Source organism: Panthera onca, chromosome F1 (assembly GCF_046562875.1).
Source record: "Panthera onca isolate mPanOnc1 chromosome F1, mPanOnc1 haplotype 2, whole genome shotgun sequence".
In the NCBI taxonomy this organism is placed as follows: Eukaryota; Metazoa; Chordata; class Mammalia; order Carnivora; family Felidae; genus Panthera; species Panthera onca.
Window position 1 is genome coordinate 24,881,935 of NC_138355.1, and position 26,964 is coordinate 24,908,898.

General features: G+C 36.5%; 1 protein-coding gene across 2 annotated transcripts in view; it reads left to right on the top strand.

The window, feature by feature from the left end:
- Positions 1 to 26,964, top strand: part of TPR (translocated promoter region, nuclear basket protein) — a 69,668-nt gene that overhangs the window by 33,190 nt on the left and 9,514 nt on the right. For both annotated transcript variants that reach the window (XM_060643688.3, XM_060643689.3), the window contains 16 exons: positions 7,798 to 7,935; positions 8,030 to 8,161; positions 9,202 to 9,332; positions 10,268 to 10,478; positions 11,600 to 11,743; positions 12,074 to 12,272; positions 13,175 to 13,380; positions 13,587 to 13,648; positions 16,302 to 16,510; positions 17,299 to 17,571; positions 18,428 to 18,576; positions 19,210 to 19,293; positions 21,707 to 21,907; positions 22,994 to 23,125; positions 23,321 to 23,411; positions 25,749 to 25,933. In XM_060643688.3, the coding sequence (XP_060499671.2) occupies positions 7,798 to 7,935; positions 8,030 to 8,161; positions 9,202 to 9,332; positions 10,268 to 10,478; positions 11,600 to 11,743; positions 12,074 to 12,272; positions 13,175 to 13,380; positions 13,587 to 13,648; positions 16,302 to 16,510; positions 17,299 to 17,571; positions 18,428 to 18,576; positions 19,210 to 19,293; positions 21,707 to 21,907; positions 22,994 to 23,125; positions 23,321 to 23,411; positions 25,749 to 25,933 (2,547 nt within the window). The remainder of the gene's footprint in view (positions 1 to 7,797; positions 7,936 to 8,029; positions 8,162 to 9,201; positions 9,333 to 10,267; positions 10,479 to 11,599; positions 11,744 to 12,073; positions 12,273 to 13,174; positions 13,381 to 13,586; positions 13,649 to 16,301; positions 16,511 to 17,298; positions 17,572 to 18,427; positions 18,577 to 19,209; positions 19,294 to 21,706; positions 21,908 to 22,993; positions 23,126 to 23,320; positions 23,412 to 25,748; positions 25,934 to 26,964) is intronic.

Sequence of the window (26,964 nt, forward strand, 5' to 3'; positions counted from 1 at the left end):
TCTTTATCCATTCATCAGTTGATGGACATTTAGGCTCTTTCCATAATTTGGCTATTGTTGAGAGTGCCGCTATAAACATTGGGGTACAGGTGCCCCTATGCATCAGTACTCCTGTATCCCTTGGATAAATTCCTAGCAATGCTATTGCTGGGTCATAGGGTAGGTCTATTTTTAATTTTCTGAGGAACCTCCACACTGCTTTCCAGAGCGGCTGCACCAATTTGCATTCCCACCAACAGTGCAAGAGGATTCCTGTTTCTCCACATCCTCTCCAGCATCTATAGTCTCCTGATTTGTTCATTTTGGCCACTCTGACTGGTGTGAGGTGATATCTGAGTGTGGTTTTGATTTGTATTTCCCTGATAAGGAGCGACGTTGAACATCTTTTCATGTGCCTGTTGGCCATCCGGATGTCTTCTTTAGAGAAGTGTCTATTCATGTTTTCTGCCCATTTCTTCACTGGGTTATTTGTTTTTCGGGTGTGGAGTTTGATGAGCTCTTTATAGATTTTGGATACTAGCCCTTTGTCCGATGTGTCATTTGCAAATATCTTTTCCCATTCCGTTGGTTGCCTTTTAGTTTTGTTGGTTGTTTCCTTTGCTGTGCAGAAGCTTTTTATCTTCATAAGGTCCCAGTAATTCACTTTTGCTTTTAATTCCCTTGCCTTTGGGGATGTGCCGAGTAAGAGATTGCTATGGCTGAGGTCAGAGAGGTCTTTTCCTGCTTTCTCCTCTAAGGTTTTGATGGTTTCCTGTCTCACATTCAGGTCCTTTATCCATTTTGAGTTTATTTTTGTGAATGGTGTGAGAAAGTGGTCTAGTTTCAACGTTCTGCATGTTGCTGTCCAGTTCTCCCAGCACCATTTGTTAAAGAGACTGTCTTTTTTCCATTGGATGTTCTTTCCTGCTTTGTCAAAGATGAGTTGGCTATACGTTTGTGGGTCTAGTTCTGGGGTTTCTATTCTATTCCATTGGTCTATGTGTCTGTTTTTATGCCAATACCATGCTGACTTGATGATGACAGCTTTGTAGTAGAGGCTAAAGTCTGGGATTGTGATACCTCCTGCTTTGGTCTTCTTCTTCAAAATTACTTTGGCTATTCGGGGCCTTTTGCGGTTCCATATGAATTTTAGGATTGCTTGTTCTAGTTTCGAGAAGAATGCTGGTGCAATTTTGATTGGGATTGCATTGAATGTGTAGATAGCTTTGGGTAGTATTGACATTTTGACAATATTTATTCTTCCAATCCATGAGCAGGGAATGTCTTTCCATTTCTTTATATCTTCTTCAATTACCTGCATAAGCTTTCTATAGTTTTCAGCATACAGATCTTTTACATCTTTGGTTAGATTTATTCCTAGGTATTTTATGCTTCTTGGTGCAATTGTGAATGGGATCAGTTTCTTCATTTGTCTTTCTGTTGCTTCATTGTTAGTGTATAAGAATGCAACTGATTTCTGCACATTGATTTTGTATCCTGCAACTTTGCTGAATTCATGTATCAGTTCTAGCAGACTTTTGGTGGAGTCTATCGGATTTTCCATGTATAATATCATGTCATCTGCAAAAAGCGAAAGCTTGACTTCATCTTTGCCAATTTTGATGCCTTTGATTTCCTTTTGTTGTCTGATTGCTGATGCTAGAACTTCCAGCACTATATTAAACAACAGCGGTGACAGTGGGCATCCCTGTCGTGTTCCTGATCTCAGGGAAAAAGCTCTCAGTTTTTCCCCGTTGAGGATGATGTTAGCTGTGGGCTTTTCATAAATGGCCTTTATGATCTTTAAGTATGTTCCTTCTATCCCGACTTTCTCAAGGGTTTTTATTAAGAAAGGGTGCTGGATTTTGTCAAAGGCCTTTTCTGCATCGATTGACAGGATCATATGGTTCTTCTCTTTTTTTTTGTTAATGTGATGTATCACGTTGATCGATTTGCGAATGTTGAACCAGCCCTGCATCCCAGGAATGAATCCCACTTGATCATGGTGAATAATTCTTTTTATATGCTGTTGAATTCGATTTGCTAGTATCTTATTAAGAATTTTTGCATCCATATTCATCAGGGATATTGGCCTGTAGTTCTCTTTTTTTACTGGGTCTCTGTCTGGTTTAGGAATCAAAGTAATACTGGCTTCATAGAATGAGTCTGGAAGTTTTCCTTCCCTTTCTATTTCTTGGAATAGCTTGAGAAGGATAGGTATTATCTCTGCTTTAAATGTCTGGTAGAACTCCCCTGGGAAGCCATCTGGTCCTGGACTCTTATTTGTTGGGAGATTTTTGATAACCGATTCAATTTCTTCGCTGGTTATGGGTCTGTTCAAGCTTTCTGTTTCCTCCTGATTGAGTTTTGGAAGAGTGTGGGTGTTTAGAAATTTGTCCATTTCTTCCAGGTTGTCCAATTTGCTGGCATATAATTTTTCATAGTATTCCCTGATAATTGTTTGTATCTCTGAGGGATTGGTTGTAATCATTCCATTTTCATTCATGATTTTATCTATTTGGGTCATCTCCCTTTTCTTTTTGAGAAGCCTGGCTAGAGGTTTGTCAATTTTGTTTATTTTTTCAAAAAACCAACTCTTGGTTTCGTTGATCTGCTCTACAGTTTTTTTAGATTCTATATTGTTTATTTCTGCTCTGATCTTTATTATTTCTCTTCTTCTGCTGGGTTTAGGCTGCCTTTGCTGTTCTGCTTCTATTTCCTTTAGGTGTGCTGTTAGATTTTGTATTTGGGATTTTTCTTGTTTCTTGAGATAGGCCTGGATTGCAATGTATTTTCCTCTCAGGACTGCCTTCGCTGCATCCCAAAGCGTTTGGATTGTTGTATTTTCATTTTCGTTTGTTTCCATATATGTTTTAATTTCTTCTCTAATTGCCTGGTTGACCCACTCATTCGTTAGTAGGGTGTTCTTTAACCTCCATGCTTTTGGAGGTTTTCCAGACTTTTTCCTGTGGTTGATTTCAAGCTTCATAGCATTGTGGTCTGAAAGTATGCATGGTATAATTTCAATTCTTGTAAACTTATGAAGGGCTGTTTTGTGACCCAGTATATGATCTATCTTGGAGAATGTTCCATGTGCACTCGAGAAGAAAGTATATTCTGTTGCTTTGGGATGCAGAGTTCTAAATATATCTGTCAAGTCCATCTGATCCAATGTATCATTCAGGGCCCTTGTTTCTTTATTGACTGTGTGTCTAGATGATCTATCCATTTCTGTAAGTGGGGTGTTAAAGTCCCCTGCAATGACCACATTCTTATCAATAAGGTTGCTTATGTTTATGAGTAATTGTTTTATATATCTGGGGGCTCGGGTATTTGGCGCATAGACATTTATAATAGTTAGCTCTTCCTGGTGGATAGACCCTGTGATTATTATATAATGCCCTTCTTCATCTCTTGTTACAGCCTTTAATTTAAAGTCTAGTTTGTCTGATATAAGTATGGCTACTCCAGCTTTCTTTTGGCTTCCAGGAGCATGATAAATAGTTCTCCATCCCCTCACTCTCAATCTAAAGGTGTCCTCAGATCTAAAATGAGTCTCTTGTAGACAGCAAATAGATGGGTCTTGTTTTTTTATCCATTCTGATACCCTATGTCTTTTAGTTGGCGCATTTAATCCATTTACATTCAGTGTTATTATAGAAAGATATGGATTTAGAGTCATTGTGATGTCTGTATGTTTTATGCTTGTAGTGATGTCTCTGGTACTTTGTCTCACAGGATCCCCCTTAGGATCTCTTGTAGGGCTGGTTTCGTGGTGACAAATTCCTTCAGTTTTTGTTTGTTTGGGAAGACCTTTATCTCTCCTTCTATTCTAAATGACAGACTTGCTGGATAAAGGATTCTCGGCTGCATATTTTTTCTGTTTAGCACACTGTAGATATCGTGCCAAGCCTTTCTGGCCTGCCAAGTTTCAAAGGAGAGATCAGTCACGAGTCTTATAGGTCTCCCTTTATATGTGAGGGCACGTTTATCCCTTGCTGCTTTCAGAATTTTCTCTTTATCCTTGTATTTTGCCAGTTTCACTATGATATGTCGTGCAGAAGATCGATTCAAGTTACGTCTGAAGGGAGTTCTCTGTGCCTCTTGGATTTCAATGCCTTTTTCCTTCCCCAGTTCAGGGAAGTTCTCAGCTATAATTTGTTCAAGTACCCCTTCAGCACCTTTCCCTCTCTCTTCCTCCTCTGGGATACCAATTATGCGTATATTATTTTTTTTTAGTGTATCACTTAGTTCTCTAATTTTCCCCTCATACTCCTGGATTTTTTTATCTCTCTCTCTTTCAGCTTCCTCTTTCTCCATAACTTTATCTTCTAGTTCACCTATTCTCTCCTCTGCCTCTTCAAGCCGAGCCATCGTGGATTCCATTTTGTTTTGCATTTCGTTTAAAGCGTTTTTCAACTCCTCGTGACTGTTCCTTAGTCCCTCGATCTTTGTGGCAAGAGATTCTCTGCTGTCCTGTATACTGTTTTCAAGCCCAGCGATTAATTTTATGACTATTATTCTAAATTCACTTTCTGTTATATTATTTAAATCCTTTTTGATCAGTTCATTAGCTGTTGTTATTTCCTGGAGATTCTTCTGAGGGGAATTCTTCCGTTTGGTCATTTTGGAGAGTCCCTGGCGTGGTGAGGACCTGCAGTGCACTTCCCCTGTGCTGTGGTGTATAACTGGAGTTAGTGGGCGGGGCCGCAGTCCGACCCGATGTCTGCCCCCAGCCCACTGCTGGGGCCACAGTCAGACTGGTGTGTGCCTTCTCTTCCCCTCTCCTAGGGGCGGGATTCACTGTGGGGTGGCGTGTCCCGTCTGGGCTACTTGCACACTGCCAGGCTTGTGTTGCTGGGGATCTGGCGTATTAGCTGGGGTGGGTAGGCAAGGTGCACGGGGGCTGGAGGGGCAGGCTTAGCTCGCTTCTCCTTAGGTGATCCACTTCAGGAAGAGCCCTGTGGCAGCGGGAGGGAGTCAGATCCGCTGCCGGAGGTTTGGCTCCGCAGAAGCACAGAGTTGGGTGTTTGCGCGGAGCGAGCAAGTTCCCTGGCAGGAACTGGTTCCCTTTGGGATTTTGGCTGGGGGATGGGCGGGGGAGATGGCGTTGGCGCCTTTGTTCCCCGCCAAGCTGAGCTCTGCCGTCCGGGGGCTTAGCAGCTCTCCCTCCCTTTGTCCTCCAGCCTTCCCGCTTTCCGAGCAGAGCTGTTAACTTATGACCTCCCAGACGCTAAGTGGCGCTTGCTGTCGGAACACAGTCTGTCCGGCCCCTCCGCTTTTGCCAGCCAGACTCGGGGGCTCTGCTTGGCCGGCGAGCCGCCCCTCCGCCCCGGCTCCCTCCCGCCAGTCCGTGGAGCGCGCACCGCCTCGCCGCCCTTCCTACCCTCTTCCGTGGGCCTCTAGTCTGCGCTTGACTCCGGAGACTCCCTTCTGCTAATCCTCTGGCGGTTTTCTGGGTTCTTTAGGCAGGTGTAGGTGGAATCTAAGTGATCGGCAGGACGCGCTGTGAGCCCCGCGTCCTCCTACGCCGCCATCTTCCGGACGAATCTCCATAGCTTTTTTTTTATGCACACTTTTTTTTTTACTATATTAAAAGGCAATAGTCTGACAATAAAAAGGCTGCTTATGAAATACTGTTATATTAAACTTTACTTACAGGATGTTAAATCCTTAGAAGTAAGGATTTAATTAAATTAATGGAAACATCAATTGCTCTTCAGATTTGAGAGTTGCTGCTTCAAAAGGTGGTTTTACACGAACACTGAATTAAAAGAAACAAACTTTAGAACACAATGAATTGCTTTAATTTCAGTATGCATCCACATCTCAGCAATCAGTGGTCCTGAACAGAAAAGTGGAAAACGACAGCAATTTGCCAGGAAATCAGGCCCACCAATATCAGGGATCTGCTGTGTGCACGTTCTTTCTTAATCTCTGCTGAGAACCATGAGAAGCAGCAGCACCAAAAGCAAAGTATGCACCGAATTCAGGGTTCTTTTTGTTCCATTTGTCAGATTGCAAACGAGACCCAGATGGATTGCAAGGATCAATTTTTAAAAGCTAATGCAATTCTAGGAAAAGAAAACTACTCATTCAGGGGGATTGTGTGTGCTTGTAAGTGTCTTCTGTGGCCTTTCTCCAAGTTTAGCCACCAACAAGAGTGAGGGCTGGCAGGTTTGAGTACCCCTGGTGACTGTTACTTTCACTTTGTCAAAACCTGAACTAAAAAAAATCCACATCATTTGGGGTACCTGGGTGGCTTAGTCGGTTGAACATCTGACTTCAGCTGAGGTCATGATCTCGTGGTCATGAGTTCGAGCCCTGCATTGGGCTTGCTGCTGTCAGCCTGTCAGAGCAGAGCCCACTTCAGATCCTCTGTCCCCCTCTCTCTGCCCCTCACCCACTTGCGCTCTCCCAAAAATAAATATTAAAAAAAAAAAAATCCCACATCATTTAATAATGAAAGCCAAGTACGGCAGGGCTGAGGATCCAATATTCATTATCAAGCTGGTGGAGAGAGAGTAAATGTGGTTCCAGTACTACACAAGGGAAGTCTGAAATTCTCTCCAACCTTACCTGATGGCTTCTAGCCAAAGCAAGGAAGTGTCATGGAAGGTGTTCAGTGGTGATAGTGTAAAAATGCACTTGAGGAAGAGGAAGGAAAACACAGTCCTCAGTTAAGGTTGGGGAGAAGATATGGGAAAACCCTGAATTTGTCCCCAAAGGCCATTTTCAGAGGGGATTAGAGGGGGTGCTGTCTATGCTTCAGTCAAAGGTGGTAGTAGAAAGTGAAGAAAGGACAATGGATTGGAAGGGGGGGGGGGCATCATCTAAGATTTTAAAAAAGAAACCAGAGATGCAGCTAGAGCCCCCTCCCCCACCACCGCACATACCAGTAGTCCCACAGGCTCCGACCTGAAACCCCCACTCCTCTAGCAGGAGGGCTGTTGCAGGCCATGTAATCAGCAGAAGGTTATTCTGTGATATGTCTTTTCACAGTTGAGTTAGATGGGCCCCACCGGTTACGATTGGAATCAAAGTATACTTTCTTGATCCCAGAAGTTCAACTATGTGGACGGTGGTTATGTTTGACAGGATTTGTTAGAGCATAACATATATTTCAAATGGACAAAAAAATTAGAATTGCTTACAGTATCTTAAGATAAATTGCTTTTGAATGGGAGTTTCCCTTTTAGTACTTTGAGATCTACAAGACATATCTAGAAAATTAACTACTGTGAAAAACGAAGACTGCTGAAATCAAGGCGGCAGGGCGAGGAGGAGGAAGGCCTATGGTTTTTCTTTTTGATTGACTGCTATAACACTATCCTTTGACCCGAGCCATAGCTTTAAAAATGGTGAGGAAATAAAGTAACATGTAAAAGATGGATAATTACACCCAATGAGAACAGAACAGAGAAGTTCGTCACCGTTGAAGAAATATTCAGTAGAATTGCTCAAAACCAAAGTGATGAAACAACTGAATGAAATGAAGAATTTCTAAACAGTGGGGAACATGGTGGAGGGGGAATAATATCATTTTAGAACTATTAATAAATTCAGTATACCAAGAAAAAGAATAGAGAAAGATTAATAGATAATAGAGATCTGAATTAATGTTTTTACCCAGTGTTAGAACTGATTATTTATTAGTGGGATTTTTATCTTTTTGTTTTCATCCCTATAATTTTAAACTTGTAGTTAGCGTGCATCACAGAAAAATAAACATGTACAACTTTCATTAGAACTGGTAGGAAAAGATAAGTCTTCACCTACCGTTGGATGTTGTTATACACGTGTGTTTGAAATCTTTAGGTAACTGCAAAAACAATGGCTCAGCATGAAGAACTGATGAAGAAAACCGAAACAATGAATGTAGTGATGGAGACCAATAAGATGCTAAGAGAAGAAAAAGAGAGGCTAGAACAGGATTTACAGCAGATGCAAGCAAAGGTTTGGAACTTCCTAATCAAGAGTAAACACGTGTCATTTTTAATGTTAGAGTTTTTACATCAGATGTTCAAAAAAATACTGACACTATTTTCAGGTAAGGAAACTGGAGTTAGATATTTTACCCTTACAAGAAGCAAATGCTGAGCTGAGTGAGAAAAGCGGTATGTTGCAAGCAGAGAAGAAGTTACTAGAAGAAGATGTCAAACGTTGGAAAGCACGTAACCAGGTAAATGCAATTAAACATGGAGGTGTTGATTTTTTAAATAATAGGACAACATTTAAGAGGATGAGAAATGGCTAATTTATTTCTTTTAATTCCAAATTTACGCTTTTCCTGTATCTAAAATATTTTTGTACATGAAAAAAATGAATTTATCTAGCTGATTGAAACACTTTAAAAAGACTTGTTCACTGAAAACTTTTTGGGGGGACAAAACTGTATAATTTTGATTAGAGGGTTAGAAACTCCAGCTCCATATTTAAACAAAAGATTGGAAATCTGCCTTGCCAGATAGTAGTTATGCAATTTGTGAGAGTTCCTTAATATTTCCCAGCCACTTTTCATTTTACAAAAAGTTTAATAAATGTAAAGCAGTTCACTTAGCATCTGGCTCCTAGAAAATGGTCTAGAATAGTAATTGTTGTGATCTGAATAGGGTTATAGAATTTTAGAGCCCATTTTTTCCTGTTTTTATCACACAAGCAATCTGAAAAGTAAGAAAGGAGGGTGATCTTCCCAAATCTAGATATGTTACTGGTAAACTTCACTGCACTCTTTCCTGACTCAATGGAATCAGTTAAATTTAGTTTATTTTTATGCAGTTGTAATGATTTATAGACATTTTTTCCTTGTAAATGTCATTTTAATGAAAGTGGATATTTAATATTAAAAGCTTATAATTTCATATTTTTAAGTTGTAATGATTTATAGACATCTTTTTCTTGTAAATGTCACTTTAATGAAAGTGGATATTTAATATTAAAAGCTTATCATTTCTTTAGATTCATTTATTTGACTTGTTTGTAACTATTTTGAAGTATTTGTTTGCAGTTATAAAAAAATAATGCATAATGACATTTATTTCCCTTTCCCATTTTGGCTAGGGATTTTAGGTAAATAAACTAAACCTTCAATCTTATTTTATAGTTTGGTACTTGATCACCATGTATAAGACAGCAAGCATAATTAGATATGCTGCTATTTTATTATAGTACATTAGTTTCATAAAACCTATATAACCATATTATGCGTTTTTGCTATTCTAGCATCTAGTAAGTCAACAGAAAGATCCAGATACAGAAGAATATCGGAAGCTCCTTTCTGAAAAGGAAGTTCATACTAAGCGTATCCAGCAGTTGACTGAAGAAATTGGGAGACTTAAAGCGGAAATTGCAAGGTATATGGAGAGAAATCTTAAATTGTATATTAATATATGAAATCTTGAGTTTATTTCTACTCTTTATATATTGACTACCCAAGTGCTTCCTGAGTTAGAAAGAATGAAAAGTGGTGCAGCCTTTACATGTGGCTTTCCCTTTATTACTTTATGGAGCCAAGCAAGCAGTAATTTAATTTTATGCCTTTATGTATATGATTATTACTTTTTAAAAATCTACATTTTTGGTATGAGTCTAAACCTAAACGTATTTATTTTCTTAACAGTTGATAACTTTTGTAAGCAGGTTTTTCTTCTTTTGGTTAGCATTTATTTATGAGTATTTTGAAAGTGTTTAATAAAGAAAGTTTTTAAATAAGAAATTTTTAAAAATGAACTTACAATGAACTGGTGCCTTTTTAAAGTTAAGAAATTTAAAATTAAAATTAATGTTTCTGACATCTTTTTTAAGTTTAAATTTTAGTGTTATTTATTTATGTTAGCTCCTACTTCTGTAATACTTGACAGCTTACAGATTTTTCTCATGTATATTCTTTTGTTTTATAGCAGTCTGGCATTTTAAGTAGGAGAGAGTACTTAATGGGGAAACTGAGTTTTAGAAAGGTACCCAAGATCACAGGTAGTAGTTGTTAAACCCATACTCTTAATTCAGGTCATGTGATTTCAGATTCAGTTTGATAAAGTACAGGGGTTTGCAGACTATAACCTACATGCCTGTGTTTGCATGGCCTGTAAACTGAGAGATTTTCACATTTTTAAAGTACTGTAAAAAAGGAAGGACATGTGACAAAGACTACATGTGGACTACAAAGCCTAACGTATTTACTCAACACCCAATATAGTAGAAATTATATATTTTAGTGTCAGGCAGAAGTGGATTAAAATCTGTGTACTAACATTTGATTATTTTCTCCTTTATTTTTTTGTTTGTTTAGATCAAATGCATCTTTGACGAACAACCAGAACTTAATCCAGAGTCTAAAGGAAGATTTAAATAAAGTAAGAACTGAAAAGGAAACCATCCAAAAGGACTTAGATGCCAAAATAATTGACATCCAGGAAAAAGTCAAAACTATTACTCAAGTCAAGAAGATTGGGCGTAGATACAAGACTCAGTATGAAGAACTTAAAGCACAACAGGATAAGGTATTTTGAAGTAATTTTCTTTATGTTTGTATGTTTGTATATATAATTTTTGATATACACAACTTTGTTTTATACACTTTTACTCATGTAATAAGTTTTCTTTATAATTTTTATTTATTGGTTTTTAGATTCTGAACATAACTATAAGTTTATATATGATTATTTGGTTTAAGATATCTCTTTAATTTGCCTCAAGTTACACTATAAATTCATGAAGAAATTTTAGTAAATGCTTTGTTATTTTAGTTCAGTGTTCCAACTTCAAATATTTTCCTTTTTCAGACCTGTTCTTGTAACTTATTGCTGACTAAAATTGTGTATATAAAAAATGGTAGTTCTTTATAATTAATCAGACTTTATTACAGTTTTACATAGGTAATGTATATTAGCCACCTATCAAAAGGAATTGTTTAGTTCTTGTAACATTTTGAATCTGAATTAATTCCCAGAAGTAAAAACAAACGTATGTTAACTTAAGTATATATTTAGCACCTGTTAGATTAGAAAATGTATTTTGAAAATCCAAAATGCAGGATGCCTGGGTGGCCCAGTCGGTTGAGCGTCCCTCTCTCGATTTCATCTCAGGTCATGATTCCAGGGTCATGGGATTGAGCCCCATGTCACACGCCATGCTTAAGATATTCATTCATTCACTGATTCATTCATTCATTCTCTCTCTCCCTCAACCCCCTCCCTGTCCCTCTATCCCTCTCCCTGACCTAGACTTGCACATGTGTACTCTTTCTCTCTCTCAAATAAAAAAATAAATAAAATGTAAAAATGTCCAAAATTATTACCCCTTAGTATTGACTGCATTAGCACTTGAGTGCTATTTCACTTAATGGGTTATTGTGAAAATATATTTGTATGTCAGAGATCCATCGATAGTGCAGCATCATTTTGATTAGATGGCTATTATCCAGTTGTATAGAAGACTCTAACTTGCTTAACTAATACATCTTCCTTTCAGACATTAGAGTTATTCCATAGAAAATTCACTTATGAATACCTTTTAAGGTAAATTTCTTTGCATAGTTGTGATTATTACCTTAGATGAACTTTTGGAAGTGGAATTATTGAGTATAAATGTGGAAGTATATTATTACTGTTTGTCATCTTAGGCCATGGAGACCTCGGCTCAATCTTCTGGAGACCACCAGGAACAGCATGTCTCAGTCCAGGAAATGCAGGAGCTCAAAGAAACCCTCAATCAAGCTGAAACAAAGTCAAAATCACTGGAGAGTCAAGTAGAGAATCTGCAGAAGGTATGACTGAGAGTAGTGAAGAGTGTATGTGTCCCTAATTGTTTCCTTGTTAAATACTTGAAATATGTGTTAAACACTGACAGTTTCTCTTGTCATATGGAAGCATTTTTATTATCTTTTTTATGGATATTTATCTTTTATACGTGAATGACGTGTGTGTAAATAGTATCTAATCGTCTTCAGGTATCCACTTGAATGGTTTGACCACATTTTACATTTATATTTCCATTTAAATAAGCAAATTAATAAGTTTTACATGTTAAGTCTGCAGGGTGTACAGTTTATATTGGTATAATTGAATTACATGAATACTTTGCTTTCCTTTAAAAGACATTATCTGAAAAAGAGACAGAAGCAAGAAATCTGCAGGAACAGACTGTGCAGCTTCAGTCTGAGCTTTCACGACTCCGCCAGGATCTTCAAGATAGAACCACACAAGAGGAGCAACTCCGACAGCAGATAACTGAAAAGGAAGAAAAAACAAGAAAGGCCATAGTAGCAGCAAAATCAAAAATTGCGCATTTAGCTGGTAAATTTCTGTATATGCTAGAGTTTGTACTTAAATATTAGGTTGATTTCTCTTAGACACAAAATTAGAACAGTCTTAATTTTCAAATGATGAGGATGTCCCTGATCTATTTATGAAGTTTTTCCTAATTTTTGGCTGGTAATAGGAAGTACTGTGGTTCTTCTCCTTTATTGTGTGTCTGTTTCTGCCATCTGTTGGGAGATCCTTTGGTTCCGCTGTGTGCTTTGTCAAGAGGCCTTCTGTAAATTCGTAGATAGCATTGGCTCTTACTAGCCCACTGATTTTTCTGTGCCTTACTTTTCTGGGGGCTCCTCCAGCCCTTTGTGGAGAATATCATGTCCGATTTGTGAAGGACCCAGTGCTGGAATGCTTGGGAACTAATTGCACTTTGCTTGCTGTTCTGCTTAGTGGGTAAATAAAATGCCCAATCATCTGGGTTTTATTGTAAGCAATTTTTTTAATGATCTGTAATATAGTGTCCCAGCAACTTATTTCATTAAAAAAAAGTAAAGTTACCTGATTATTTTTAAGTATGTTATAGGTTGTATGAAATGAAAATTTTGGAATTTATAACCTTGTATTTTAGTAATGTATTGAAATATTAAAAGCTATATTTATAAAAGGACTTACACTGACTACAGTTTATGCTGTATCCTTTATCTTTATGAGATCTTAGAGATAGTTACACATTTTTATGGTACAGTATTTTTTATATTGGCGTAGTAAATATAGATCTATGTAGATGTTTATTTATTCAGATGTATTGTGTATTAGAATTAATTGTAGATGTTAAAGCTAAGGAATAGAATCTGATACAACCTTTGTGTACCTATGAAATGCATAAAGGTTCTTTACTTCCATTGCTTGATTATAATAATAGAATCATGTGATTTCTTCTTTAGGTGTAAAAGATCAGCTAACTAAAGAAAATGAGGAGCTTAAACAAAGGAATGGAGCCTTAGATCAGCAGAAAGATGAATTGGATGTTCGAATGACTGCTCTTAAGTCCCAGTATGAAGGTCGAATTAGTCGCTTGGAAAGAGAACTCCGGGAGCATCAAGAGAGACACCTTGAGCAGAGAGATGAGCCTCAAGAACCTACTACTAAGGTAGTTAGCTAATTCTGTGTAAATGACAAATCATTTTGTCCTTGTACATTGTGCTTGAAGGTGTCTGATGATTTAGAGGCCTTTATCAGTAAATTTTGGCTAAACGAAGTATACAGAGAGAATTAATAAAAGTAAAATATTTTGATGGCATTGTTTAGTGAACTCTTGTAGCGTAGACAAAATAATCCATAATTTTCTTTTTATAGGTCCCAGAACAGCAGAGGCAGATCACATTGAAAACAACTCCAGCTTCTGGTGAAAGAGGAATGTGAGTTTTAGTTCTGTCACAGTTTATCTGTTTTTATTTCTTTTAAAGTTCAGGCAAGAGTTAGTGATCTTGGAGGAGAAAACAAATCTATATTATAAAATTATGTACTAAAGAGCTGTTTATCTGTACAAAACTGCATCGTGTAGTTGCAACTCTTTTTTCCAGGACTCTTGTTTTCAGCATCCTTTCAGTCCTCTCAGGTAGACCTTTGTGACAAAAGAAACAAGATTATCTTTTATCTTTTAGACTTCAGCAAGGCTACTGATATTCTCTGTGATGTTCTATGATAACAAATTTCAGAGGCTAGGCTAAGACCTGAGTTCAGTGACAAACAGAACACTATCAGGATGCACGATCGTAGAGCATTTACTGTAGTTTTTAATGCTTAAATTCAAAACTTTTTCACTAAGACTTTTGAAACACTTAGTGAACAAAAAATACAGAATTGCACTCTATAACTTTTTTTTTTTTCAAGGTTGCCAAAAGTACCCAAAGCAGTGTTAGGAAAAACTGAATACAGGGTCTGAGCTCATACACAATTGTACCTACTAAACACTCCCTTGAGGAAACACATAGTGCTCTTTATTATTATTATTATTTATTTTAATAACAGCTTTATTGAGATAAAATTAAACCCCACAATTCAGCTACTTCAGTGTACAACTTGGTGTTTTTTGTTTTTATTCTTTTTAATTCCAGTGTAATTAATATACAGGATTGTATTAGTTTCAGGGATACAATATAGTGATTCAACAATTCTCTACCTTAGTTATTCATCACTACATAAGTGTACTCTTCATCCCCTTCATCTGTTTTACCCTCCTACCCTGCCACCTCCCCTCTGGTTCTCTATATTTAAGAGTCTGTTTTTTGTCTCTATTTTCCTTTGTTCATTTATTTTATTTCTTAAATTCCACATAGGAGTGAAATTATATGGTATTTATCTCTCTCTAGCTGACTTATTTCACTCTAAATCCATCCATGTTGTTACAAATGGCAAGATTTCAGTCTTCTTTATGGCTGAGTAATATTCCACTGTGTATATATACCATATTTCCTTTATTCATTCATCTGTTGATGGATACTTGGGGTGCTTTCATAGTTTGGCTAATGTAAATAATGCAGTAAACACAAGGGTGCATATATCTTTTCCAATTAGTGTTCTCATATTCAGTGGGTGTAAATACCCACTAGTGGAATTACTGGATCATATGGTAATTCTATTTTTAATTTTTTGAGGGCCCTCCATATTGTTTTCCAGAGTGGCTACACCAATTGACATTCTTTTTTTTTTTTTCTTTTTAACATTTTTTTATTTTTGAGAGACAGAGCATAGTCGGGGAGGGGCAGAGAGAAAGGGAGACACAGAATCCAAAGCAGGCTCCAGGCTCCAAGCTGTCAGCACAGAGCCCGACACGGGGCTCGAATTCACAAACTGCGAATTCATGACCTGAGCCATTGTCGGACACTTAACTGACTGACCCACCCAGGCACCCCAGTTCACAGTCCTATTGACAGTGCATGAGTGCTCTCTTTTCTCCACATCCTTGCCAACTCTTGTAATTTTTTGTCTTTTTAATACTAGCACTCAGATTTGTATGAGGTGATATCTCATTTTGATTTTGATTTCTATTTCCCTGATGATTAGTCGTGTTAAGCACTTTTTCATGTGTCTGTTGCCATTTGTATGTTTTCTTTGGAGAAATGTCTGTTCTTGTCTTCTGCCCATTTTTTAATTGAATTATTTGTTTATGTGATTTGGAGATTAACTCATTATCAGATGTATCATTTACTAATATCGTCTCCATTCAGTACAGTGTCTTGGTTTTGTCGATTGTTTCCTTTGCTGTGTAGAGGGTTGTTTTTTTTTAATTTCTATGTAGTCCTGATAGTTTAACTTTTTGGCTTTTGCTTTTCTTGCTTCAGGAGACATACCTAGAAAAATGCTGCTATGTCCAATGTCAGAGAAATTACTACCTGTGCTCTCTTCCAGGATTTTTATGGTTTCAAGTCTCATATTTAGGTCTTTATTCCATTTTGAGTTTATTTTTGTGTGTGGTATAAGAAATTCATTATTTTGCATATAGCTGTCCAGTTTTCTCAACCATTTGTTAAAGAGACTGTCTTTTTCTCTGTGTGTATTCATGCTTCCTTTGTTATGGATTAATTGATCATATAATCATGAGTTTATTTCTGGGCTTTCTATTCTGTTCCATTGATCTTGTGTCTGTTCATGTTCTAGTACCATACTGTTTTGAGTACTGCAGTATATCCTTTTTTTTTTTTTTTTTTTTAAGAGTTATATGAGAGAGAGCATGTGCATGTGAGCAGGGAGGGGCGAAGAGAGGGAGAGAGAATCCCAAGCACGCTCCATCCTGTCAGCCCCATAGAACCTGACTCAGGCCTTGATCCCACATCCCTGGGATCATGACCTGAACCAAAGTCAAGAGTCGGATGCCTAACCAGCTAAGCCACCCCAGGTGTACCTGCTACAGTGTATCTTGAAATCTGGGATTGTGGTACCTCCAGTTTTGTTCTTTATCCAGATTACTTTATGTGGCACTTTTTGTTTTGATAGAATATATGTACTTTATAAGAAGTATTTATAGTAACTTTATATGAATCATTATTCTTCCATTTTCCCCTCTGTAAGTGCCAGCACATCAGACCCACCAACAGCCAATATCAAGCCAACTCCTGTTGTGTCTACTCCAAGTAAAGTGACAGCTGCAGCTATGGCTGGGAATAAGTCAACACCCAGGGCTAGTATCCGCCCAATGGTCACACCTGCAACTGTTACAAATCCTACTACAACCCCAACAGCTACAGTGATGCCCACTACACAAGTGGAATCACAGGAAGGTAAGTAAAATAATAAATCTGATCATACTGACTACTCATTTAAATTTGTTATGAGAAGATAACAGTAAGTTCAAGGATAAATGAGGCTTCCACTAAAGCTAAAGACAAACATATAGTAAAAGTGGGCAGTTAATATTTTCAAGTGTGTGCCTCCCAGGATACTTGTTAATGCAGTGAATTTCCTTCCTCCTTCCTTCCCTTTCTTTCTGCTTTGTTTGTTTGGTTGTTGTTGTTATTGTTTTTAAGCTGAAGGAGGAGGAAAATAACACACCTATAAGTACATAGCATGTTTTTCTAAGGCCAACATATTTACTTCTAATGGCTTAGGAAGATGATATGAAAGCCACCTTGGAAAGCATACTAAACCACTGGTTCAACGCAGACACCACTCTTTCACTGAAACTGTCTGACCATTTCAGTATTTTCTTCACTTTGTTCCCATGGCTAGTTTCTTACTCATTACTAATAATAAAACTGTGTAATTTGTCTTTGATCTTCTTAATTTATCTTATTTGGTTATGATTTAAATAAAATCATAGATGCAAAGAGTTTCAGAGACTAATTTAATTCAACCACCAAACTGCACACTACCATGTCAGTCACATAGGCAACACAAAAATTCAGAATACATTAATTACCTTTACCCACACTGTTTTTGCCTAGTGAGTGGTGAGAGATACATACACAAATAACTGTAAAATGTTACCTGTAACATAGTAGGGAGGGAAAAATCCAAGTTTGCTAAGAATAGGAAACTTCATATATTAAATATTATAATTATTTTTCAGCGATGCAGTCAGAAGGGCCTGTGGAACATGTTCCAGTGTTTGGAAGTGCAAGTGGTTCTGTTCGTTCTACTAGTCCTAATGTCCAGCCTTCGATCCCTCAACCCATTTTAACCGTTCAGCAACAAACGCAGGCTACAGCTTTTGTGCAACCCACCCAGCAGAGTCATCCTCAGATAGAGCCTGCAAATCAAGAGCTGTCCCCCAACATAGTAGAAGTTGTACAGAGTTCGCCAGTTGAGCGGCCTTCTACTTCCACAGCAGTATTTGGCACTGGTAAGCTTAATTTCATTTATTTTGTTTTAATTTTTAATTTTTTTTTGATAATTTTAAAAGCAAGTTAGAGTAGACCTGTGCATTATATTTTCTTGGATATGATACACATCTTGAGTATTCTTTGTACATACTTGTTTTCTAAATGGGGTTAAGAAGGATGAATGGATTCCTAACACTTCATTTCGTGTTTACTACTAGATCACTCATTTTTGTCATTAAGATCTTTCTTCTCTTCCAGTTATTTTGACTGGTTTTAAAGGTGATACAACCCCATAACATTATATGTAACTTAATACAGGTCCTGAGAGGAAAAAAACATGTAGGAGACCATATAAGGATTTTCAAATCTAAACAAACAGTGTAAATTTTTTTATCCAAGGAGTCTTGGATTTTATAGCAATAGAAGGCCCTATGTAAACTTTGTGAATAGCAGTTATGCATCAGTACACCGTGAATCAAATGCATTGCTGTAAAAGTTGATGGGGTTTATTAACCACATTTAAGATTGATAGTATAAGACCATTGATTGAGAGCAGGTGTGTGGAGGAGAGTAAGAGGGAGAGGGAGAGAGAATCTTAAACAGAGTTTGGAGTGCAACTCTGGGCTCATCTCACAACCATGAGATCATGACCTGAGCTGAAATCAAGAGTCAGACGCTTAGCCAACTGAGCCACACAGGCACCCCAGTTACTCTTTGCTTACACATATATTAGCAGGAATAAATTACGTTGAACTGTTCAGTTAAGTGTTTACTGTATCTTTCTTCAGTTAAACGACCAAAATGTTTCAAAAACTAACTTTGTTTCATTGAGTTTGTTATCCTCTAATTCAAGATTTTAATTATGTAATTTCAAAGTTTCGGCTACCCCAAGTTCTTCTTTGCCTAAACGGACACGTGAAGAGGAAGAGGATAGCACCATAGAAGCATCAGACCAAGTCTCTGATGATACCGTGGAAATGCCTCTTCCAAAGAAGTTGAAAAGTGTTACCCCTGTAGGAACTGAGGTAAGTCTTTCAGTCACATTATTAGGTGCATGGACCTGTTGGAGCCAAAATCCATTACTTGGAAAACTCTTGTTGAACTTACTGCAAAGCTTCAACTGGCAGCTCAGGTATTGTTGCTTTGCCAACATTTGTTTATAATTCTTGGCATATGTTTTGACTGAATTATTTCCCATTTCAATTAAAAAAAGACAGTTATAAAAACTTAAGTTGTATTCCATTTCAATGGAATGAATGGTTATTTTTTCTAATCAAAGAATAAGGAGTTTATCATCTCATGGACATTTTAAACTGTTACCTGCCATCTTTTTCTCAGATTAACCAAAACTGTGTTCCTTTATTTTCTTTTGTTGAAGCTAAAATTGTAATGAATTAAGTTTTACCATGAAACATTAAAACTACTAAGTTAATTTCATTAGCATGTATTTAATTAGCGTTTATAAACTTGTTTATACTGAAGAGAACTGTGGTTGGTTATATCATATAAATGTAAGAGCATTTCTGCTGTATGTATGTAATGTAAGAGCAGCTTCATAAAATTATAGATTTAAGTTTTTATTTTGGGAAAACTAGCTGAGCAGGTGACTCTTCATCTAGTGAATTGATCTGGTTAACACACTTTGTATTATTATTCAGGAAGAAGTTATGGCAGAAGAAAGTACTGATGGAGAGGTAGAGACTCAAGTATACAACCAAGATTCTCAAGATTCCATTGGAGAAGTAAGTAAAACATTTAAAGTAATAAATTGTTGCATTTCATGAATGAAATCAGCTTTGACAAACTGTAACAGATACTGTTTTAGGTACTATTACTTTTCTTTCATCCCTCTGCCACAATAATTGAGAATTCATAATAAAGTAATATTAATAGTTTAACAACTGATAATTAATATAATTCCTTACTGTGCATCCCAAGTGTTCTAAGAAATTAGCAGTTAATAGCCAATTTAATCCTCAGCAGCCCTATTATATGATGCTCAGGTAAGTAACATACTCAACTTCTGATAGCACTGGAGCTGGGACTTAAACTTAGGCTGTCTAGTTTCTAGTTATACTCCTCAGCTTGAAATAGTATGTTCTGTCTGGATAAATTTTTAGGATCATTTATTCTAAAATTATCTATATAAAATTAAGGGATTGTTTCAAGCAGATCATAAGCAACCATAGATTGCAAGTGAATTTTGGTTTCTTAGATGTATTAATTTTTAAGTTAATTTTCCCTATTTTCCTTAATTAAAGCAGAAAACTAAACCTTAAAGATGAGTGCATAGTACTCTAAATGACCTCCATTTCACGTGTCTTTCAGAGTGTCATATCTGAAAAGCATAATAACAGTTTTGAAATAATACTTGAATTTCTAATTTCTTGCCACACTTGGTCAAATTATACTAAAGTCTTCTGTACAAAGTTTTTTCTTGAGATTGGCAAAATTGCCTGTGACTCAGAAGTACCATTTGGCATTCCATTCCACTTTTAGCATTATCTACTAATGTGTAACAGTTCATTTTTCTGGTTTTCTGACATTGAAGCAGATGTTCTTTGTAAGCATTGCTTTTCTTGAAATAAGCCTGTCACTTTGAAGCACATTTTTAATTATACCATAAATTACTCATTTTTTCCCATTACAGCAAATATAATCTTTGTGAAGGAATTCACAAGACATTGCTTTGGGCTTGTATAAAAAATAGATTTTGCTGAGTGCTTAACCAAAAAATAGTTATTTAATTTTTTATAGTAAATAACAAAAATAAAGCTTAAATTACAGTTGATTTCAGAGACTAACAAGATAGAACTGTGAGGGTGAATTAAGCAAAGAATTATATTCACGTCTAATGTCTTTAACATGGTTTGAGAACAGTATACTGAGTTATTAGGGATAGCAGCACCTTTGTAAAAAAGACCATAATAATAGGGGTACCTGGGTGCCTCATTCAGTTAAGCATCCGACTTTGGCTCCCATCATGATCTTGTGGATCATGAGTTCATGCGCTGCGTCAGGCTGTGTGCTGACAGCTCGAGGCCTGGAGCCTGCTTCGGATTCTGTGCCTCCCTCTCTCTCTGCCCCTCCCCCACTCATTCTCTCCCTCTGTCTCTCTCTCTCTCCCTCAAAAATAAGTAAACATTGTCTTAAAAAGGCAGCTGTTTTAAAAAAAGACAATAATAATAGCTTATTTTGTTTAGTGTGTTTTCCAAGCTATTTCTGGTTTGGGGAATAAATTCTTTTTTGATAATAATAAGTTGCAAGCCTGTGAATATTTTTTTTTTTTGACTTTGGTCTGCAACTACACTGTCAACTAACCACATTGGCTGTTGAACACTTGAAATAGAGCTAGTCTGAATTGAGATAGACTGTGAGTATAAAAAATCTACATTGGATAATAAAGGACTTAATTATAAATTTTAAAAGGTGGAATATCTACTTAAAAATTCTTAGTTTGATTACATATTGAAATAATATTTTGTATATATTAAGAATATAAACTGATTTCACTTGTTTTCATTTTTTAAATGACTACTAGAAAATTGAAAATTACATGTGTGAATCACATCGTGGATCACATTGTGTTTCTGTTGGACAACACTGATGTACACTATCATGCCGGTTTGCATACACATATATCTGTATATATGCATTTTTTTGTATTGGAGTATTACTCAATGGGTTTATAATGCTTCCTCTACAAGAAGACGGTAAAGAAACCCGATTTATTTTCTTTAGCATGTGTTTCAAATTAATTCTTCTTTTAATAAAAATCACATTTTATTTTATTTTTATTTATTTTTTTAATGTTTATTTATTTTTGAGACAGAGAGAGACAGACATGAACGGGGGAGGGTCAGAGAGAGAGGGAGACACAGAATCTGAAGCAGGCTCCAGGCTCTGAGCTGTCCGCCCAGAGCCCGATGCGGGGCTCGAACTCACGGACCGTGAGATCATGACTTGAGCCGAAGTCGGACACTTAACTGACTGAGCCACCCAGGCGCCCCTAAAAATCACGTTTTAAAAACAAAATGCTACTAGTCCACAAGTGTTTTTTTGTCTTAGATATACAGTATCTCACTGATAGTTTTAAGTATATTTTACTTTAAAAAAAATTGTTTTTCTTTGTATTTTTTTTTTCACTCTTATAAGGGAGTTACCCAGGGAGATTATACTCCGATGGAAGACAGTGAAGAAACCTCTCAGTCTCTACAAATAGACCTTGGACCCCTTCAGTCAGATCAGCAAACGACAACTTCATCCCAAGATGGTCAAGGCAAAGGAGATGATGTCATTGTAATTGACAGTGACGATGAAGAAGAGGATGATGATGAAAATGATGGAGAACATGAGGTAAATCATTCATTATTTTTAAACTGCTGGATGAAATGCTCCAATCCTTAAGACTGCTAATTCATCAACCAGTAACATCTGCTTCCCTGTCAGTTTAAATAGGTTATTTTGCTTTTTTTATCCCAATAGTTCTGAAATTAACATTTTATAATGGAATTGAGCATAGAACAAGTGATGAAAAGTCCATCTTTTTTTTTAATTGCTAAGCCCTTTTAGGATTTGCTAAATTTGTTAAATTAATTGAACTTAGTTTTAAATATTACTGATACTGACAACTAACTGGATTTAATTGTAAGCTCTATCATTTCTGGAGATAAAAAAAGGGTTTTTTTTTCTTGTTTAGTCACATAATTTTTTTCAAAAATAATGGAAGGTTTTTTTGTGTCTTTTGTGTGTGTTTGGTTTTTTGCTAATTGAAGCATATTTTAAGTGAAACTTTATTTTTTATTTTGGGAATTAATCCTTATTGATAACCATTCATTTGAGATTCTTTCATTAATCAAACAGTGGTTTTTAAAGGCTCATAGTTTAGTATAATTCCATCATGTTTTTTCTTCAGTGCCACTTTTTAAATTGAGAATCAAGTGGACCACCTAACACTTTTTGGACATCTCGGAGCTTTGATCTTTGAACTGATCTCATGTCAACAGTTAGGATACAGAACTGATTATTATAGTACTCATTCCAGTAAACCTCACAGTTGTGCTATTTGCTGCCACTGACATAATTCCATATAACTCTCAGGACAACTCCTGTATCCTGATCAATGGTGTGTCACTGAAATTTTTTTTTTAATGTGTATTTATTTTTGAGAGAGACAGAGACAGAATACAAGGGGGTTAGGGGAAGAGAGAGAGGGAGACACAGAATCAGAAGCAGGCACCAGGCTCTGAGCTGTCAGCGTAGAGCCCGACGCGGGGCTCAAATTCATGAGCTGTGAGATCGTGACCTGAGCCGAAGTCGGTCCCTCAACCGACTGAGCCACCCAGGCGCCCCTATTGAAATTTTTAAACACGCCGTTAGGATGTGCAGAATATGTGTGCTACATCAAAGATCTTTGTTTTTCCTTGGGAATTTTTCTGCTAGGATTATGAAGAAGATGAGGAAGACGAGGATGATGATGAGGATGACACAGGGATGGGAGATGAGGGTGAAGATAGTAACGAAGGCACTGGTAGCGCAGATGGCAATGATGGATATGAAGCTGATGATGCTGAGGTAAGTGGCTAGAATTAAGAACTTGCTAGAAAAACTGTTTTCCAAGGGTATACAGAGGCCTGTGTTGTCAGAACACTAACACTTCTTAGACCTTTGGATTTGTTTTTTTGTTTGTTGTTATTGTGGTTTAGTTTGGTTATGATGTTTTTAAGGTAACTAATATATTTACACTTACTCCTCATATTTTGTTTTTAGGGTGGTGATGGAACTGATCCAGGTACAGAAACAGAAGAAAGTATGGGTGGAGGTGAAAGTAATCAGAGAGCTGCTGATTCTCAGAACAGTGGTGAGACTTTTTTTAAGGAGACCTTTTTTAATTGAATATTTCTGGTAATATCTTCTAAACGAGGATAGCATTTGATTATCATGTAAGGAATGAAACTTGGTTAGTAAATTAGCAAGCAAGAGATTAGCTTATTCTAGGTTTGTTATTCTCTCATGTAAAGTCCACTATATTTATCACTAAAGTCATTATACTGTCTTTGCTGCCACATCAGACTTTTGTAAGATTCAAACATTCCGAAGTCTGTAAAGTATTGTAAATGTAACGTGTTGCTGCTGTTTTTATTAAGTGGAAAAACTTCAGTCAGGGGCCTCTAACAGTGGTAATAGCAGTTCACAGCCAGAAGAGGTCATCTAAATCAAGCTGTACATTTAGGATTTGTGGGTGTTGGAGCTTTGCAATGTTTACTGGTTTTCCGTTGAATAAAAGATACTGTGGTCATCGTAACATGCTTTTTGTTAAATGTTTGAGAGGATGAGTCCAGACCTCACTGAAATGTTGTAGGTATTAAAGGATTCTGGAAATCATAGAAAAATTTATTTTAGAACATTTTTAAATGTGTTTTAAAGAATTGGTGATCATCTGGTCTAATATCCTGGTTTTATAAATAATACTGAGCCAAAATCATAAAGGGTAATGTAATAAAGCCTTATATATGTGGACTATTGGGAAAACTGTGTCTGAATTTCTGTATAAACCTGCACATTTAAAAATGCAAGGTATGGGGCTTGTGGGTGGCTTGGTGGGTTAAATATCCAACTCTTGACTTTGGCCCAGGTCATGATCTTGCAGTTTGTGAGTTCAAGCCCCACGTCGGCTCTGTGCCGATAGTGCGGAGCCTGCTTGGGATTCGCTCTTTCCCTACCTTTCTCTCCCTTACTTTCTCTCTCTCTTTCAAAATGAATAAATGAACTTAAAAAATAAATGCATGGTATGTGCTCATGTGAATTAAGATAAAGCAAGGGCATAGGCAACCTTTCAGCTTTTAAATTTTTTAGGAAAAAAAATAAACTAATGAATATTAAACCATATACTAAAACATAGTATTACTTTTTAAGGGGCATAAGGAGAGAGATTAATGATAATTTGGGGTCATAATTTACATTTTATAAAACATTTCATAGATTTAAGAAACATCTTATGTGTCACATAGTTGGGATACAGGAAGAAATATGTTTTGCCCTTTTAAGTATTATCACTGAAAGTTAAGTCTTTTCAGGGCCAATGTTGGTAGCCATTTTTTTTCTAGATACAAAGCATATAATAGATGTTCATTGAATACTTACTGGAGACTTTCTTTTTTACAATCAAACAAAAATAGGCCTAGTAATCTGGATAAAATTAAGTTAGTGGATGTATTTGGTATGTTGCCAAAAAGTTACAAAAAGAATGCTTTTCCTGAGCAACTGTACTTAATATTAAATTGAACAGTGCCAAGGTTAAGGATGCCAAACCCCCTGTATAGTCAAATATTCAAGTATAACTTCTGACCCCCCGCAGAATTTGACTACTAATGGCTAACTGTTGACCTAGAAGCCTTAGTGATATCATAAAACAATTAACATGTTTTTATATATTGTATCATATACTGTATTCTTTTAATAAAGTAAGCTAGAGAAAAGAAAACATTATTAAGACAATCATGAGGAGAAAATATAATTATTGTACTGCACTGTAAAAAATCTGCATATATGGACCTGTGCAGTTCAAACCCGTGTTGTTCAATAGTCAACTATATTCTTACAATGAGCTTATCAGTTTAGGTACCAATTAAGAATCTGAGAGGGGCACCTGGCTGGCTCAGGACATGCAGTCGGTAGAACATGCAGCTCTTGATCTCGGGGTTGTGAGTTTGAGCCCCACATTGGGCATAGAGATTACTTAAAAAAGAAGAGGAAAAAAAAAAGATCACATAGCTATTAAATGTTATAGCTAGAATCTGATTCCAGACCTCAGACTTTTAAAACTGCTAAATTCTGTGATAGCCTATTTACTTTCCCAGTGGGAAACAGCTTCTGTTGTTTTTACCATGTATGTAGAAGACCTAGACATCTGAAGATCAAGACATTGAAATTACAAGTTTAAGAAACCGAAAATACAGAAGTATTTTTTAGCTGGTTCCATTAACCGACCAGAGAAATAGACTCAGAGAGGTTAAGGGACTTGCCTAAGGCTGCACAGCTGATAATTGCACTCCCATTGTCCACACCTCACTGCTTTCCTTCTGAAAGTATTAGTGAGGTGAACATTCCTAGTGGCAAAATTTATACTTCTAGGGGATTGTCCAAATTATTCTGTGATAAATTTAATAGTTCAAAATAAGCTTCTCTTTTCCTCTAGGTGAAGGCAATGCAGGTACTGCAGAGCCATCTTTTTCCCAGGACATTTCTAGAGAACAACAGCCATCATCAGCATCTGAAAGACAGACTCCTCGAGCACCTCAGTCTCCGAGACGCCCTCCACACCCTCTGCCCCCACGCCTGACCATTCATGCTCCACCTCAAGAATTGGGACCACCAGTTCAGGTATTAAAAGTACTGGTCAATCTGAAAAATAAACTAAAAATCTTGGCTTTATCTCTCCTCCTTTCTGTTAGATACAATTTTTTCCAGAAGTTAAATGAACTTTTTAACATTTTAGCATATTTTTATAAAGTTTTTTGAACTGAAACTAATCTCTTACTTCTTTTCCTTAAAATATGGCAGTAATTTACTTCATAAGTGAAGCAAGTTTTAGAAAGGCAAGGCTTACTAAAAGTTGTGTATAAATTGAAATGGTTACAGTCATAACAAATAAAGGTCTGGTCACTTTTTCTAAAGGTTAAAAAAAGGAAAAGGGTTTCTGGGATTTTAATTAAAGTAAATTTTATTTTAGCAGTAGACCACCATGTATTTGGAAGGTTTCCTTTTCTATGGTGCGCATGTTTTTTCTTCAAAAGGAAATTGCTATTCTGCTTAACAGAACATTTTTTTCTCTCCTTTTGTTTCATTCATACATACTAATTTTCATTTTCCTAATTAATGAAAGCGTTCATGACCCTTTAGCATGTAGCACTCTTTGTAATAGGGTTGAACATCTCTTAATCAGAAACTTACAGAAACAGCAGGAAAACTACAAAGGCTGTTACTAATCTAGCTTGACTCTTACCCTGCATTATAGTGTACTGAAAACTGTCAGGTGTAGATTCTTCTAAAATACCACAGATGAAGATAACCTCATTAGGTAAAAATATAGCCTTAATGGATTGTGTATGGATCCTGCAATATATACCAAATCTACCAATTCAGAATTGCCTAAATTGGGCAACAGTTTATGTGAATACCATATTGCTGTTTGAGCTACAAAGAATAATTAAGCTTTAAGATCCAAAGGCACATTCCCTAATGTCTTAAATTAAGGAAATAGAAAGTAAATTAGCTACATACAAATAAAATAGGATCAGAGATTGGTTTTAAATATTGGTTAATATTTTGTCTTTTGGTTAATAAAGTATTTGTTGGTTAATATTACAGTCTGTACATTTAAAAATTTATCGCTATTTAAAACTGATTTCTTC